Below are 17,271 nucleotides of genomic sequence, written 5' to 3' on the forward strand. Positions count from 1 at the left end.
ACAGCTTGCAGGTATACATCAACCAATAACTGCCACCAGTTTTCTACCAGTATCGTAACACAACGCAAACCCCCAATTTTATATTTGTCCCCCAAAAATAAATATGAAAGTAACAGAAGACTTTTATTTTCTATATCTATATATATATATTATAAAATTTGTGACATTTACACCATAAGTTGATGCGGAAAAGGAACAAATTGATGCATTAAATGTCACTAGAGTGCCCAAAATTTCAGTGTTTGATGCTTTTATGTGTGTCCCCAAATATTGAAATGAAATCTACACCCTTGATATTACCGTGTATTAAACACAGATTCGACTCTATTAATCATTTATTTATTTTTTGCAACTCTCTGTCTCATAGGTCTCCATTATGGTCTACAGCTGTGAGCTTATTGCTCCCAAATGGATGATGATTATCATGTCAGCCTCCTGCATGTGTATCGTTCACTCACGCCCAAAGGAATACTCACAGGTTATTTGCATTTCTTGTTTTTCCTCATTCTGTTATGATAAGACTATAAAATATGCATTATCTTGTACCTATGCTATATATCACAATGTAAAGATGCTTTAATAATGTCTGCACATGCATTTCTTATTTCTCAGTTGAAAGAAAAGGGGCAATTTGACAGTTCATCTTGTGTTAATGCTTTCCCCACATGAGTTGTAATGGTAATTATATCTAATGAGTATGTCTGGATGTAAGTTGAACTGTCTGACATGCACAAATCATTGTGTTTGTGTAGGCAGGTGTAGTGTGGAATCAGTGAGATAGTTGGTGGTAAAGCTTAAGAATGCAAAGATTATTCTTTGAAACATTTATAATTAGGCTTGCTTTTGTTCTGCAAGGAAGAAGTTGGCCTTAAGGGAGGTTTTAGATTGATTATTCTGATGAGACTCAATAAGCAGGCTTTATATTTAAACATCAGAAGAAATGAGCTTTGAAATGTAATATCAAAGTAACAGACATGGCACTTATTTGTGTAAATCTCGGTTTTTAGGCCAATGTTGAGTACCATATGCGTAGTAACCAAAGAATCAGGTGTGTATCCCGTCTTGCCTCTTATTTAGGCCTCATTTAAATCAAATATTTGCTGCTGTTGGCCTAAATATTAAAAATAGTTGAGGCATATAATTTTCAGAATGTGGTCCGATTATTATAACACACCGCCTTCAGCCTTTCAGAAAGCTTTGGACGTTGGTGACTCCTGTAATTGGTCTGAGGCAACAAAAGTGTTATGATCAAAAGACGGACAGTTGCAGTCCTGTGGTGAAAAAAAAGCCACATTGTCAAAAGTAGTTAGATAACAAATGCAAGACATGTCTCAAGGTTTCACACACATTCATTAATTTGTAGCTGCCCGTCACGATTAAAACATCTGTTGCCACATTTTAATTTTCTATTTTTAGAGTTTGACTGTGCATTAGGTGCGAAATACATATATCATTCGGTTTTCATTGCAGCGCAGAGTATACTCTGGGTACAGACAGAGCAGCAGAACTTTAGGCATAGAAAAAGTGAAACTTAAACATTCATTGTGTTGGATCTTAAAGTTTGCTTTTTCTCACAAACAGCTGTTCATCTCATTCATAAATCTGATTTGACAGTTATCAACCCTGCAAGTCAAACTCGAAAAACTGCTGCTGGGGGGAAAAAAGAAGAGTTCCATCTGCGTTGCATTTCCTCTGACTTTAGAAAGGGGACACAGACAAACTGGCAAGGAAAACAAAAAATGAAAAGTTAGACGAGTTAGATGGACGTCATTGTTTTTGCAATTTGCAGACATTTTTTGCCACTGTTCTTCTTTTGATTTCGCTGGTAACTGCCACTTCCTATTTTTCTATTCTCCTGTGATGGGTCACACTCATAACACGTCGTAAAAATGTCACACCCGTGCTGCCCATGATCTCATCCCACCAGCTGTCTTGTTAATATAGACAACTGTATCCCGCCATACCACAATTGAAACTTACAGAACGACAAGTCGGTAAAACAGTTCAATGTGGCTATTGATACTAATTCTGTGGGAAACGCTGTCTCATTTAATAGGTGAAAAAATGTAAATAACCTTTCAGTACATCATTAGTGTGCAGAAGGATCTGTCAAGAAGCACAGTGCACATCCTTGAAGCTTTTGGGGTCCAGCAGCAGGTTTTCACATCTGACAGTTATGAACAAGAAGATAAAGCTACACTGGGAAGAACCAACATGTCTTGACAGTTGACATATTAAACAATGTTGGCTGGCTGAGTGTATCTTGATTTCTGTATCTTGACAAGGCACCATGAACCCGTGGATCCAACCTGGCCTTTTTGTGGTCATGGCATCTTACAGGTACCATATGAAACAATTGCAATGCCATTTTTATTGTTGATAGTAGGGCTACACAAGTGATCAAAATATTACTGGAATCACAAGATAGCTAAGTACAATATCCAAATTCTACATGCAGATTTTTTTTGATAAAGGTAAAAATGGAAACATGCTTGTGTGGCAGAAATCATATAATGTTTTTCTATTTTTTCTGTGAAAATCAAATGCAAAAATTACCATTCCTACTAGAATCGCAATCGCAATATACATAAAACCAATTGTAAAGTGACTTTTTTTTGCAGACCATGCAGTACATATTCAGTTTGCAGGTTGTATTGCTCTTCTGTGCTGTTTGAGTCAAGTATTCGGAAAAGAAATTAACCCAAACATGGCCAAAATATATAATTTAACATTCCTCCTAAACTGAGATTACATAGCTTCACTAAATGGTATTTACTGCACTTTGTTGTGAGGTGTTTCTGTTATTTTGTCCAGCCCCGGCAGGTGCATGTACAGCATGAGTGTAAACAGTCTTCATATTTATGTCAAAAAAAGATTGATAATGACAGCACAGCTGTGGAGATGGTGATGTTTACATACTTTTGTAGCTTGCTCTGACTCTGCTTATACAGTACCAGTCAAAAGTGTAGACGCACCTTCTCATCCAATGGTTTTTCTTTGTTTTTATTATTTTCTACATTGTAAATTAATACTGAAGACATCAAAACTATGAAAGAACACATATGGGATTATGTAGTAACGAAAAAAGCGTCAAACAAACCAGAATATGTGTTATATTTTAGATTCTTCAAAGTAGCCACCTTTTGCTCGTATGACAGCTTTGCACACTTCTGGCACTGTCTCCATCAGACTCATGAGATAGTCAACCCAAATGGTTTTTCAGTTGACAGGTGTGCCTTCTCAATCAGTTGTGTTGTGCAGAGGTAGTGAATAGCACTATTCGACTACTGTTCTAATCCATATTGTGGCAAGAACCACTCAATTAAGTAAAGAGAAACGCCAGTCCATCATTACTTGAAGACATGAAGGTCAGTCAATCCGAAAAATTTTAAGAGCTTTGAATGTATCCTCAAGCGCAGTAGCGAAAACCTTCAAATGCTATGATGAAACTGGCTCTCATGAGGACCACCCCAGGAAAGGAAGACCAAGAGTTACCTCTGCTGCAGAGGATAAATTCAGTTACCAGCCTCAGAAACTGCAAATTAACAGCACCTCAGATTAGAGGCCACATCAATGCATCAGAGTTCAATTAGCAGACACATCTCCACATCAACTGTTCAGAGGAGACTGCGTGAATCAGGCCTTTATGGTCGAAAGGCTGCAAAGAAGCCACTACTGAGGAAGAACAACAACAAGAAAAGACTTGTGGGACAAGGAGCACAAGGAATGGACACAAACTACTTTGGTCTGATGAGTCCAAATTTGAGATTTTAGGTTCAATCAACCATGTCTTTGTGAGACACAGAAAAGGTGAGCGGATGGTTTCTACATGTGTGATTCGCATCGTGAAGCATGGAGGAGGACGTGTGATGGTGTGGGGGTGCTTTGCTGGTAACACTGTTGGTGATTTATTCAAAATTCAAGATTCAAGAATTCCACAGCATTCTACAGCATCACGCAATCCCATCTGGTTTGCGCTTAGTGGGACCATCATTTGTTTTTCAACAGGACAATGACCCGAAACACACCTCCAGGCTATGTAAGGGCTACTTGACCAAGAAGGAGAGTGATGGAGTGCTGCGTCAGATGACCTGGCCTCCACAATCACCCGACCTAAGCTCAATTGAAATGGTTTGGGATGAGTTGGACCGCAGAGTGAAGCAGCCGACAAGTGCTCATCACCTCTGGGAACTCCTTCGAGACTGTTGGAAAACCATCCCAGGTGACTATCTCATGAGTGTGATGGAGAAAATGCCAGAAGTGTGCAAAGCTGTTATAATAGGAAAAGGTGGCTACTTTGAAGAATCTAAAATAAAATTAAAAAAACACATTCTGTTTAGTTTGACACTTTTTTTTTACTACATAATCCCAAATGTGTTCTTTCATAGTTTTGATGTATTCAGTATTAATTCACAATGTAGAAAAAAATAAAAATAAAGAAAAACCATTGGATGAGAAGGTGTGTCCAAACTTTTGACTGGTACTGTATGTGCTGTGCATTATCAGAAAAGTAAAGCAGCAGATGTCTTGTAATCATAGTGAATTATAGTATTAGTTTTGTACCACAGAGTGGCGCTATTTGCAAAACAATTGAATCTAATGGGCATAACGTGTGTCCTATTTTTGGTTGCATGTTAATTTTAACACATGGCATAAGTTTTTGTTGTTTGTTTTTTTTTTTTTAATTTTTGCAAAGTATAAAACCAACAAAAAACAATAGAATATAACCTGTGATTATGTTTTACCCAGAAATGCAATCTATGTTAATGATGCAACAAACAGGTATGCATTTTTGTATTTGTATTATTCCAAAAAAAAAAAAATTGAATTCATTATATTTATTTATTTATTTATTTTTTCTAAATGGAGAATAAATGTTTTCGTACGTCAGCATCATCCTGGCGTATTACCGGATGAGAACATCCCGAGCCTGGGAAGTTCACATCCCTTCATCAGCATCCAGCATCTCGCCCCCACCGTCGGGTACACCCCTCCCTCCATCCCCCGTACCCCAAGGGTCTCGCGAGCGCGCACGCGTGCGAAACTGCGTGGGAATGGCTGTTTGTGTGATCGAGGGGGTTGGGCCGCTTGGAGCGAGCTGAGAGCTGCATGAGTTTGTAATGTCCGCCATGTTGGCCATGGCGTATTGAACCGGGGAGGAACAGCGGAGCCCACGAAAAAAAGAGACCGACAGAGAGCGACCGAGATCCGGGCCTGCCCGGCTCTGTTCGCGCTGCTACGGACCTAAGCCCGCCCTTAATCGACCGGCTGACTCCCAGAGACCGCTACAGATTCATCCATGAGAACTCGAGGCAGACCTGCTGTTATTCCTAGCAGATCGAATAGATTTATGCTGCATCTTTTAATATAAAAATGAGTAAATTGTCGTTTCGGGCACGGGCGCTGGATGCTAGTAAGCCTCTACCCGTCTTCCGCTGCGAGGATTTGCCTGACCTGCACGAGTATGCCTCCATCAACCGGGCAGTGCCGCAGATGCCGACTGGGATGGAAAAAGAGGAGGAATCGGTATGTTTTTTTATTGCTGTCCGGCTGATGGTGGGTCGCTTTGGCTGTGTTTTTCTATCGACGGGCGCCTCTATGTTGCCTGCGCAAGCTTGTGCAAAATGGCCGCCATGTCTGCTCTTTCGTGCACACGACGGAGCTCGACGAATACTGAATATAACGACCCCGTTCAACCGCGGGTGTCATTGCGGGGCTGCGAGGGTTTGGTATTTTATTCGCGAGCCGTGTTGTGTGCATTTGTTTCACTTGAAATCGCACCCGAAAGCACAAAGAAGTCACGTGACTTGTATCTGTTCCACCATTTTGTTGACTTTCTCTTCGGTAAAGGCAAGCGGGGACAGGCCTTGGACGTGGTGTACTTTCCGTGAACAAATGCCAGGGGGAGACAATGAGCCCCCCAGCCCGGTTTGACAGTTAGGTGTTGCGTGTTGACAGCTCCGGCTGCCATGTGTGCTGCACACCGCCTGCACTCGCCGTCGCCAGTTTGGCGGAGAAAGCGGAGGAGGGGAAATCTTGCAGAGCCTCTGTTTAATCTTAACATGCTCTTGCAGAATTGCACAGTGTCGTGGGAGCGTAATGTGTTATGACATGCACGGTATGGCGATGATGGATTCGTGTTTTCTGCGTAACATCTGTTTTGGACACATGTTGATATGTGTCTGAAATGTTGCAGCCATATTTTAGGTGTGTATCTATGAATGAAAAGTGAGAAGCGACACCGAAATGCAGCACGAGGCGTGTGTGTTTTGTAAACTGTTGTGAAAATAGGGAAGTTATTTTGTCACGTCTTTACATATCCTCAAGGAAATACAAATTTATCACTTCATTTTGCAGTTGTCATGCAGGTTGTTGCTGTAACATCAGATATTTAGGTACTTCTTGAAAAGATAAGAACAGGAAATTGTACTTGTTACAGCAGCTCAGTGCAACTTTAAATCTAGAATGAAACTATTTTAAAAAGGTGTCGACCAATATTGGTCTTTCAGGATAAATGACAATTATTAGTAGTTAAATAGACAGCTAACTAAAGATAACTTTGGAGCCAATATGAATTTACAATGAAAATCAAAGTCTTTTTTTCCATATTCAAAATTTGGAGTGTAACAAACTCCAATAAACAAACAAACATTTAATCAAAACACAAACTTTGATCATATACAGCAAGTTCCCAGAAACGTTTTGATGCTGTTCATTGAAAATTTGAATAAAATGACAATTTCTTTACACTTTTTAATTAATTAATTTTGTCAGCAATCATTAAAATAAACAGATACAGATAAAAGGTAAAATGCCAAATATCAGCCCAAACAATCAGTCAGGCCGATAATCTGTCTATCTTTAATACAAAATACATATGAGGAGAATATGCACTATAATTCAAGTTTTCTTTAACGAGATAGTTTAGGTGTTTTTGAAGTGGGGTTGTATGGACTACCTCTCTATCGACAGTACAGTAGGCTCCCAGTTTGGGGTAGCGTGTTTTTTCAAATAACGATTTTAACAATAATCAATTAAGGAAATGCTCACAATTTGCAGCACTAGTTAAATGGCATATTAGGTCATTTTTTTGGGATAATATTTAAGTTGTCTAATATTTGTTTCAGCTTGTTGAATCGATACTACATCATTGGTTGATCACTCTTGAATAGTAGGTCTTACAGGGCTTTGCACGTTACTCGACTTTAAATCACGTTTAAATGTAGAAATGATTTGCATTTTGCCTGCAGACGGATTATGCAAAGCCACGTAAGTATAAACCATAGAAACCACGGCTTGTCAGGTTGGTTGTAGCTCAGATACGAGCGTTGAATTCACAGCACACGTCAAACAGGGTCCCTCCATTCAAGTCACTGTCATCGGCTGACCGCTCTGCAGAATATACTCTTTAACGAAACCTCCACGTTTACACTTTTACTTAGAGTGCTTTCAAATGTGTAACGTTATGCATGCATGCATGTATGTTGTTATTAGTTACTTGCTGGTTGTAAAGCGAAAGAAAGCATTAATACCTGCTGTTTATTACCCCCCCGGCCTGCTCTGCTGAATTTCTCTTCATCACCTAATCAGCAGGAGAGCCCTCTATGCCGCTGAGATGCCTCAGCAGACACAAACACTAGGAAAGTACACACAGGGGCCCGCAAAGTCAGCAGAAATCCTGCCTCCCCCACCTACTGTACACATACACACAGCGGCATTACATAACAGAGTGACGGAAGAGATAAAGAGGACAGTTTTACTACAAGGCTGTGCATGGCTTAGCTCCCTGACCCACTTCCTGTCCGGCAACAATGGATTCTTGCTGTGCCGAGCTGACAGAGCGACCACATGCTGACCCGAGAATGTCTGTTTAAGAAGCGAGGAAGCACACGTTGTGATGGTGATGAGGTGCTACCACACATATGGAGGAATATCTTTTTGTAGACCACCGATGCTGCTGAAAGGTTGTCCTTTTTTAGGATGTACAGTGAGGTGGTAGAACGAATGCACCTGGTGACGGAGATAAGCCGAATCCATAGCTTGCAGACTTCTGTTTTTGGCTTATTTGAATTACCAGAATAAGTGCCTTTGTATGTCTGCCTCATCAGCATTCATGGCATCAAAGCTGACAGAAATAATTAACCTCTAAAAGCACAATTTGTGCGCCATCCGTAGTTGGGAGTGAAACTGGAAATATGGCACTTCATTCACTAATAATGTTTGCTTTCACAATATCCTGCTCAGCATAAAACACTTCACCTGCTGAGCTCCACTGTTGCTTCACAGCAGATATGTGGTTATTTTTTGTTTTTAAAGCACTGTTTTATTTAATGTTGCCGTTTGTAGAAGCAGTAGAGTTAATGCATAAATTGTCGCTATGGTTGGCAACAGGAACATTTTGTCCCGTTGTCTAAGCATGCAGTCTGTGATTGTTTCTTTTGCACTGACAGATTCATCAAGTCCTGTTCAGAGGAGCAGATGTGTAGCCTGTCAGGAAACACAAGGGTTACAGTGGACTCAGTGTATGTGCAGTGAAGGAGGAAGAAGAAATATAGAAGAAAATATAAATATGAAATATAGAAGGAGGATGTAGGTGTCTCGTAAAAAGTTGCTTGCATACTGAATTGCTGTCATCAGGGCGGTCATTGAGTCTACCATGCAGTGATTCAAGGTAGCTCAAAACATGCGCCATTACCACCATTTTTTGTTTTTGCAAATTTCTTCATTTCTGTCGATTTTAGTGCTTTGTAAATGAGCGTTAATTTCCAGCTGTTATTAGGTATGTTGTTGCTTTGAAATAACACAACGTTTTAAGAAGTTTTCTAATAAATCATTTTTTAATTTATAATACACTGGGGCAATAAGGGGAAAAGCGTTTTTTCAGCTCGAATGCTTTGGTTGCATCTGGTTGCTATGATACATCTGTGGAAGTAAATGTGTTGGCACAAGGTAGAGTAGCGTCTCTGTAAAAAGGGAAGGCTGCAGCATGTCTGTGTTAGTTCTGCATTAATTTCTCCTCTCCTGTCGTTCAGTGAAGTGAAGTTTGGTCTGTTTGGGTCCACTCCATTTCAGTGCACTGGTGCAACACCTAAAACATAATGGAAGGGGTCCAGACAGCTGTTTGAATGGTGTGCAGTCTGTTAGCCAGCAGAAGCAACGATGTTACTCTTAGCTGAGAAAACAAACAGCGTCGGCTCTACAAGGCAAAAGCAGCTATTCTAGTTGACAACCATTTGCTTGCATGAACAGTTACGTTAATAGAATGATTTTTTTTTAAGCCTGAATGACATTTATCAGTTCTCTGTCTTATCAATCCCCATGGACTTGTTTGTATTTGTGTTATTGGTCATGTGGTCGTAATGTAAACATTGCTTTTGCCGCTGAAATTTAGCAGCAGATCTGGAGTGTCTGTTGGATCCTATAAGAGTCATGGTGTGCAGACTGGACTTACTTTGGCGCATCGTAGACATGTTCCTGCATGCTCATGGTGCAGACTCAGTGACAAGCTGCTGAGTGTTTTTTTTCCCAAAGTTGAATATTATTCATTTCTCAGTGACAAGACAAAAAACTGGCAAATGTGCAGCTCTCAGTGCAGGATAGACACCCTGTGCCCTGCAAGCTACAGCATTTGTAGCAAAAAATACCATGAACATAGCAGTTACTGTGGTTGCATGCTATTTTCAGGCTGGTTGGTCAAGTGCACAGTATTGCAATACTGTGATTATCACAGCAGCCCTACACAAGGGTCATCATGGACTCACTAGTCTCGTGAAATATAGGAAGGACACAAAAGAAAGTATCTCATACACAAGTACGCTGTCTGCTTATTAAATTGCCGTTTGTAATAATTAAGAAGAAATTACATAAAGCAAACAGATAGGCACAAGCCATATTCTTTGGTAATGAGCTGAAAGCTTGCATACGTGGCCTAATTTAAAAAAAAAATTTAATTCTCAAAATAGAGAACTTGCCACAATGACCACATGAGCTTATTAAGGAACACACCCTCGTTACAGTTACATAGCTCTCATGCACCAGCAAATGTGTTGCATGCGTTGCTACTTATATTGTGTCATGTTGGTATTTAATGGTGATGTATTAAGAAACATTACATCACATTTGAATAATAGACATTGTAAAACATCAAAGACATCTCCTGTGTTTGATGTGAAGTTATGTCGTGGTGGCCTGTTTTTTGGCCGCCTGTTTGTTTCATGGCATGCATCACTGTGCTTTGTGGGTTTTAGATAGGGTTTATGCCTTGACTCACCAAGGAGATTGCCTTCCTCCCCTTCCTCTGGTCGGCATGAGCTGAAAACACCTGCTGGAGGCCACACTTTTGTTGCCATGGCAACTTTTGTTGGAGTCATCTGTTTTTCTTGGTAACATTTAATGGAAGGAACGTGTGGTGCCGTGAAAAATAGATTTTCATTTGTCTCTCTCCTCTATCTGCATCTGTGGCCGTGACAGAAAGCGGCACAACCACTGTGAAGTCTCCACAGTCCCAGAACATTTTATGTAGAAAGAACAAGAGAATTGAGGTTCGATATTAGTTTGTGTTTTCTGGAGTGAAAAGAAGCAGAGCAGTTAGGGACTACTGTGAACTGAGGGCCTTCAGCATTTGTGCCCACTGTGCATCCAGCCAGCATTAATGATACAGGATTCCCATGGTCATGAAAAACATGGAAAAGTCAAGGAATAAGTAAAAATAATTGAACGTTTTGGAATAGCCATAGAATTTTTGTACCCTTTAAAACCTGAGCAACTTGATTAATGTCTTTCAAAAAATAGGATGACGGCAACAAGCAACGTGTAAGAAGAAATTGCCCAAAAGTTTGCAACAAATTCGTAAACACTACTAGAATATTACCTAAACATAAGCAAAAAAAGGAAAGTAAAAAAAAATATGTCACAGAAATTACTTTAAAAAGAAATAATACTCTAAATATATAATATATAATTATAATTATATAACATTTTTCCCTAGCTTTTTAAAAATACTTTTCTGAAACTGCTAAATTCTTGCTTGATTGTTTGGGAAGACGTTATTCTTTCAGCATGGGCAAACTTTTTACAAGCTTTTCTAGAAACAAACATGCCGTAATGAATTGTCACCTTTACATTTTAATTAAAACAGACAGTTCGGAGAGGTCCTAGAATAGCCTAGTTTACGCTTTCCCATGTGCCATTCTCCAAAGTCCTTTTATCCCTCCTCACCCAGTTCCTCAACAGAGGAAATCCCAGGCTGTGCACCTTGGTTGTGAGGATCACAGCTGCGAAAGATCGGGATATCTTTAAGTCAGAGGCAGCTCAGGGTAGCCCGCTGCAAATCTGCCAAGCTGCTATCCTCCACATAAGCGTGCAAAGGGAAGTCAGGGCCAGGCTCAGGTTTAATTGGTTCCTTACGCTTGCTCTTTATGCAGGTTCCTTAACTCGCAAAGCTCAGGGTTCACCACTGTGTCAGACAGTAGGGTTCACAGAGGGCGATTTCTGAGGATGTGTTTGACAAGCAACACGAAAGAACGATCCCAGCGCCATGTAGGTTAAGCATTGGTTCACAGGGTTTACACAAGGTCATGTCATATCAGCTGACGACTCCTAAATGAAGCTGGAGTCTGTCCTTGTGTTTGCCAGCGTCTGTTTGTCATCAGAGCCCTGTAACTACTGTCCACACAGTCATGCCAGGTGGCTGTCGCTGAGTAATGGCGCATGCAATATTTATGGATGTTTTGGAAGAAGCATATTTTACATTGAGGCTTTGAAAATATGCTTTGTTTCCTCTGGATGCCCTGGTTTCCCCCCACAGTCTGAAGTCAGGTGAATTAGAGAGCGTCTGTAGTTGTGAATTCAAGTATATCTGGTTTTATGTGCACATATTTACTTAATTGTACAATGTGGCCAGTTATTAGTCCTTTTTACACAATATCACACTATGGGGCAGCTTTAAAGTCTCTTCTTTATACTTCCTTTGCATTTGTACACAGAATCAAACAGTGGTTTGTGATTTTAGGTAACATGCTGGCATTGCAGAACCATAAGAGGCATGACGGGCATGGCATTAACCACAACTGTGTCAACCTGTGGCATAAAACATACATTTCGGCAATGATTTATAAACAATAATAAAGGCACAACAATCATTTACTGCCTCTGTTAAATGGCAGTTGATTGCGGCCCCTGCTCGGAGGCTGAGGAGCGCCTGAATGTAAAGTTTTCAAAATTTGCAGGCATTTACAGCCGCTGTTCTTCGTCTTTGAGTTAGTCCCTAACTGCTTCTATCTGCTTTTTAAATCTCCTGAAATGGGTCGCACACACATCATCAACGTCCTGCCAGCTGTCCTGTTTATACAAAAGCTGTTTCAGCGCTGTTAGTACCTCCTGCGGCAGCTTAAATTTTACCTTATAAACAGAATGACAAGGCAGCATAACAGCATGGTATTCCCTCCTTTAATAGGCAGTGTAAAGGCGGCTGTTTTGCCGTAAACATTTACATTTCTATTTTTAGGATAACTTTTTAGACTGTGTTCCTGTGTCAGCACTTAGTATAATACACGTTATTAAAACTACACGTATTATGGTAAAGGCACAGCACTCAAGGGCAACATTCAGCGTCTGGATGATCTGCTCCAACAAATGGGCTTTTCTGTGGAGGAAGCGGCAGTGACGTCACCACTGCCTATTTAAAAAGTTCTGAGATCTTCAACTAGAGGTGCTCAAAGCAGCTGCACAAAAAGGTGCCGGGCATGGTGCTTTTGCGCTCTATCTTCAATGGGAACAATTGAAAAAGATGGCAGAAGTAAAACGCTATGTGGACACAGGCACTAAGGCTGGCAGTGTGCCCCAAATGAAATTGATTTTGCTCTCAAATTGCTATTAAATGAAGAGCTGAGGGAATTGCATGAATGCTATTGCAGCTCAGCTGTGTGTTCAGATCTTATATTTGATTTTTTTTAAATGTTGCTGAGACATGGGGACAAGGAAACCAGAGCTTCTGCAGTTTCAGACTGGCTAAGCAAAGGATTGTTAAATGTAGGATCACATGAAACTGTTGGCGTATTGCAGGTGGTTGTGTGTTTGTGGGCAGTGAACAAGACTGTGTGAAAGTTTCAACAAGCTTGGCTGGACAGTCTGCACACACTGCAACATTCAACGCCAAATATGACACTTTTTTTCCATCTAAACCTGTGATTTGCATGTGTGAACATGCCAAATTCAGTTGTGTTCAAAGTAACACGCCAGCTAACGTCAGTAACAAATTACCAGTGATCTGTGAATAGATGGTGCTTTGTTTGTGGTATGTTTGCATCCCAAATCATTTAGAGCCCATAACAAGCAGGCAGCAGGTGATAAATGTTGCCTGAATCCTCTCGTGTGAGCACTTTCACTGTACTCCCAGGCTCTGTAAGGTAAATTTCACAATAGTCAGGCACTAATCTGTTTTCTTTGTGCACTGGTTGCAGAGAAAGTGTACAACGCATTGTTGATAAGCTTAGCAGGGGCAGATGGTTCAGCGCTGGACACACGCTGTGTCCTTTCATGCCAGCTCACAGCTCTGATATGGTTCTCCTGTTACTCCACGCAGTGCTCCTCATGGCTCTGGATTATACTTAAGGCCCTAACCACTTAAAGCTCCCACGCAAGTGCTCCACACTGTCTAAAATTGAATGGTTTTTGGGTAATGAAAATTAGACATGCACAGACATGGCTTTGTTCGATGGTCATATTTGCCAGCCACAATTTGTATGTCATTGAACACTGACCCATATCTCAAAATCCACGCAAGAAACTGTGGCTGTGAAAAAAAGTGTGTAAAATGAGTAGGAGCCCTGTTAAAATACTTGTTAGAGCAAGATGGGTCTCAGTGAGTTTGACTGGATTGGCCATCTGTTGCATCAACCAAAGAGAGAAGGCCTTCAAAGATATTGCACCACATTGTGAGCATACATTTGTAACAAGCTGCAATGTATTTGACACAAACGGTAGCTTAAAGGGACAGTTCAACCCAAAATCTATATTAAATATTTTTCCTCGACCCTATAATGCAGTTTATTAGTCTGTATAGTTGTGGTTTGAGTTGCAGAGATTTAGAGATATCGTCCATAGAGATGTCTGTCTTCTATCCATTATAATGGAACTAGATGGCACTCAGTGCCCAAAAAATACAACTGAAAAATTCAACAGCAATGTCTCTTTCCAGAAATCATGACCTGGGGACTCAAGGTTATCTGCAGACCTTGTTTTTAGAAATTTCAAGTAGGAAGAGTTTACTTTCTACCAAACCATACCTGTCAAATGGATTGAATCCTGGAAGTGAAACGACTCAGATGGGACACTCAAAAAAATGTATGTAAACGGACACGGACTCGAATGGTATAATTTCACTATTTAAAGCTGGCTTCAAAGCCCAGCTCTGTTCCTTTGCTCTTGATGAACATGCATACTTGGTTCTGCGTAGTGATAACATTGGTTGGAACATGTTGGTAGGAAGAAAATAGTTCCTACATGAAACTGCTCACACACAAGTTTTGTGGATTATCTTGAGTAACCGGGTCATGTTTTTTTTGTTTGTTTTTTTTGTGCTTTGAGTTGCACGAGCTGAGTACCATCTAGTTCCATTATATTTGAGAGATGGCTGATATCTCTATGGCCAGTATCTCAAACACTCAGCAACTCAAACCAAAACAAACTACATTGATAAATAAAACTAAAGGTAAGAGGATAAATATGTATTTTTTTTATTTTCAGGTGAATTGTCTCCTTAACGCTTTGATATCTTAAAAAAAAAAAAACATGCAGCAAAGGCAACAAGCAGTTTAACAAGACGTGGCCCAAAAATTGGCAACAAAATCAGCAAAAGTTACAAAAAAATTGCCTAAAAATGAGCAAAAAAAAGTACCAGAAAAACAAACAAAAAAATAATTCAAAATATTTAATCATTATAAATCGCCTTTTTTGGATAATTTTCTTGTAATCTTTTTTTTTTTTTTTAAATTAATTTTTAGGTTACTTTCTTGTCACATTTTACTAATTTCCTGCAATTTGTGGGACATTTCTTACCAAATTAGTCACTGCCCCATGTTTTCGAAACCCATTTGCTCAGGTTTCAAAGATTCCAGTAGCTTGTGAAAGGCAGCACAAGAAACCTAATGTCGATCCAGGTTTTCAAGAGTTAATGTCGGTCAAAACGTATGTTCTAGTCATTCACAGTGAGGATTTATGTACAGGCCAATTGGTGATATGTTATTCAGGTATATTTTCAGCTGTTTGTGATTTCGTGTCGGTGTGGGATTCTTCTCAGCAGCACATTTTTTAGGTGGCTGTATCAGATTGCATAATGTGAAAACATTCTGTGCTTGCTGAGTTCAAGAGTCAAAATATGTGGCTCATTTGCCAACGTCCTTGCTGGTGTTGCCAAGTTAGTTAAAGCAGCAGATTTGCAGGTATTTCATCTCTGATCCCACGGCTCAGAATGAGCAACAGAATTTATGTAGATTTTTACGGACATATTTCTTATCCAACTAACTTTGTGACTGTCTCTCGCTGGCAAGTTGCAGGAAATGAAAACAATGAGTCACTGTTGCGATAGTAGAGTTACCTGTGCAGGGCTCCAAATGACGTCTTTGCCAGAGAGTGTATGCTTTGAAGTACAACTACGCTGACTGAATGTCGCCTCTGTGTGCTGGCAGTGGATTGACACACCAGTACACTCGCTGATGCTTCTTGTATCTCACGGCACCCCACGTCCTACATTATTTTTTCCAGTGACTCATTTCTGCTGAGATACAGCCTCATGGTATATATAAGCATAACATACTATGACAAATAGTATGTTATGCCTGCTTAGAAAAGCAGAGACAAATGATTTGAGATAAGGTTGAAAAATAAGAGCGAAGAAATGCCAAGAAAAACATTGGAAGATGATTAGTAAAAGGAAGGGGAAAGGATTTAGGATGATATGTGACTGTGGCAGCCTTATCCTGTTTTGAAATGCTTGTTTTTTTGGAGAATTGCCAGCATGCTTTGCACTCATTTTACAAGCTTTGGGACTCATACAGAGATTTTTTTAAAGAAGGAAAATCATGTTTTTGTTTAGTTACTAATGTTTTATATTTGTTAAACACTGTAGAACAATTTCACCATAGCTTCTGCAACATGTGGTGCTAATAACTTGTCCTGTAGGTCCAGTGAAAGTTTGGGATCGCTCCAAATGTGAGATGTCAATCGCGATTGTGTGAAGGGAGGCTTGTTGTGTGTAATGACCTCAAGATCCTCTGCTACAAACCCATAATTATCCATAGTTTTTTTATCTTCAATCGTGCTATTAAATCTTGTTCTGTCATCTTAGTAGTCTCATATATCTGGTTGTTTTGTGATCAATGGTTCTTTCTGCAAACAGGGTTCCTTCTGATCCTTTCAAAAGTCTTAAAAGTCTTAAGAGGCATTGAATTCATTAATGTCAAAATATGACCTTAATTAGCATTTTAAAAAGTCTCAATTCGGGCCTGAAAAGCCATAAAAATGCTAAGACCTCGAATTGCTTTTACTTATAGATTGTGCTGCAGCTCTGCAACAAGGTCCCCCCTTTTATACTGTCCCTGAATTTTTACACAACCAAATGACAGCAGCCTCGTTCGTCCCGCTCCTGTGTGTGATGATACACTGCATTGCGGCGTCCGGTAATCAAAAGAGTCATGTTGAGTGTCATGTTTAACACACCAGCCTCTGCCTCTAGCGTTACATATAATATATAAATCAGCAGCACTATATAGACAATAACAATGGCATTAGTTTGACAGTCACAATCATTTACTGATTTTGGTATATGACAGCTGAGCCTGAGTCTGCTCGGAGGGTATGGAGCATCTGAACCTCGTTGTTTCCCAATTTGCAGACATTTACAGCCGCCGTTCTTCATCTTTGAGTGAGCTGCCATGCTAACAGCTGCTTTTTAAATCTGCCGCGGTGGGCCGCACACATAAATATGTATTCAATACTTTGGGACCATTTCGCTCATGTTCACTTCCTTCCACCTCTTAGTTTTGCAGAGACCGGGTTTTGGTGCTGTTGGTGCTGTCCTCCCTTTCTGTGATTGGAGGTCGTACAGAACAGTGAGGCGGCATGACGGGCTGATATTTCCAGCTTGAACAGGCTGTGTAAATGCGTCTGCTCAAAGTAGAAGACATGATTTAGATAGCGCTGATGCACAATGATGGAAGAGAGAAAATAGTTAGGCGCAGGAGAAGACAGGAGTCAAGAACTGCAAATTCAAAG

General features: G+C 40.2%; 1 protein-coding gene across 3 annotated transcripts in view; it reads left to right on the plus strand.

Annotated features, from left to right (window-relative positions):
* The first annotated feature begins 371 nt into the window (after positions 1–371).
* LOC121960451 (enhancer of polycomb homolog 1-like) overlaps positions 372–17,271 on the plus strand; it is a 40,869-nt gene continuing 23,969 nt past the window's right edge. Inside the window, exon 1 of one of the 3 annotated variants that reach the window (XM_042510138.1) lies at positions 372–478. In XM_042510138.1, coding sequence (XP_042366072.1) covers positions 377–478 — 102 coding nt within the window. In that variant the 5' untranslated portion in view covers positions 372–376. Of the gene's footprint in view, positions 479–5,034; positions 5,527–17,271 lie in introns of those variants that run through there. The other 2 variants (XM_042510139.1, XM_042510137.1) reach the window with 2 other exon arrangements.

Source organism: Plectropomus leopardus, chromosome 21 (genome assembly GCF_008729295.1).
Source record: "Plectropomus leopardus isolate mb chromosome 21, YSFRI_Pleo_2.0, whole genome shotgun sequence".
Taxonomy (NCBI): Eukaryota; Metazoa; Chordata; class Actinopteri; order Perciformes; family Serranidae; genus Plectropomus; species Plectropomus leopardus.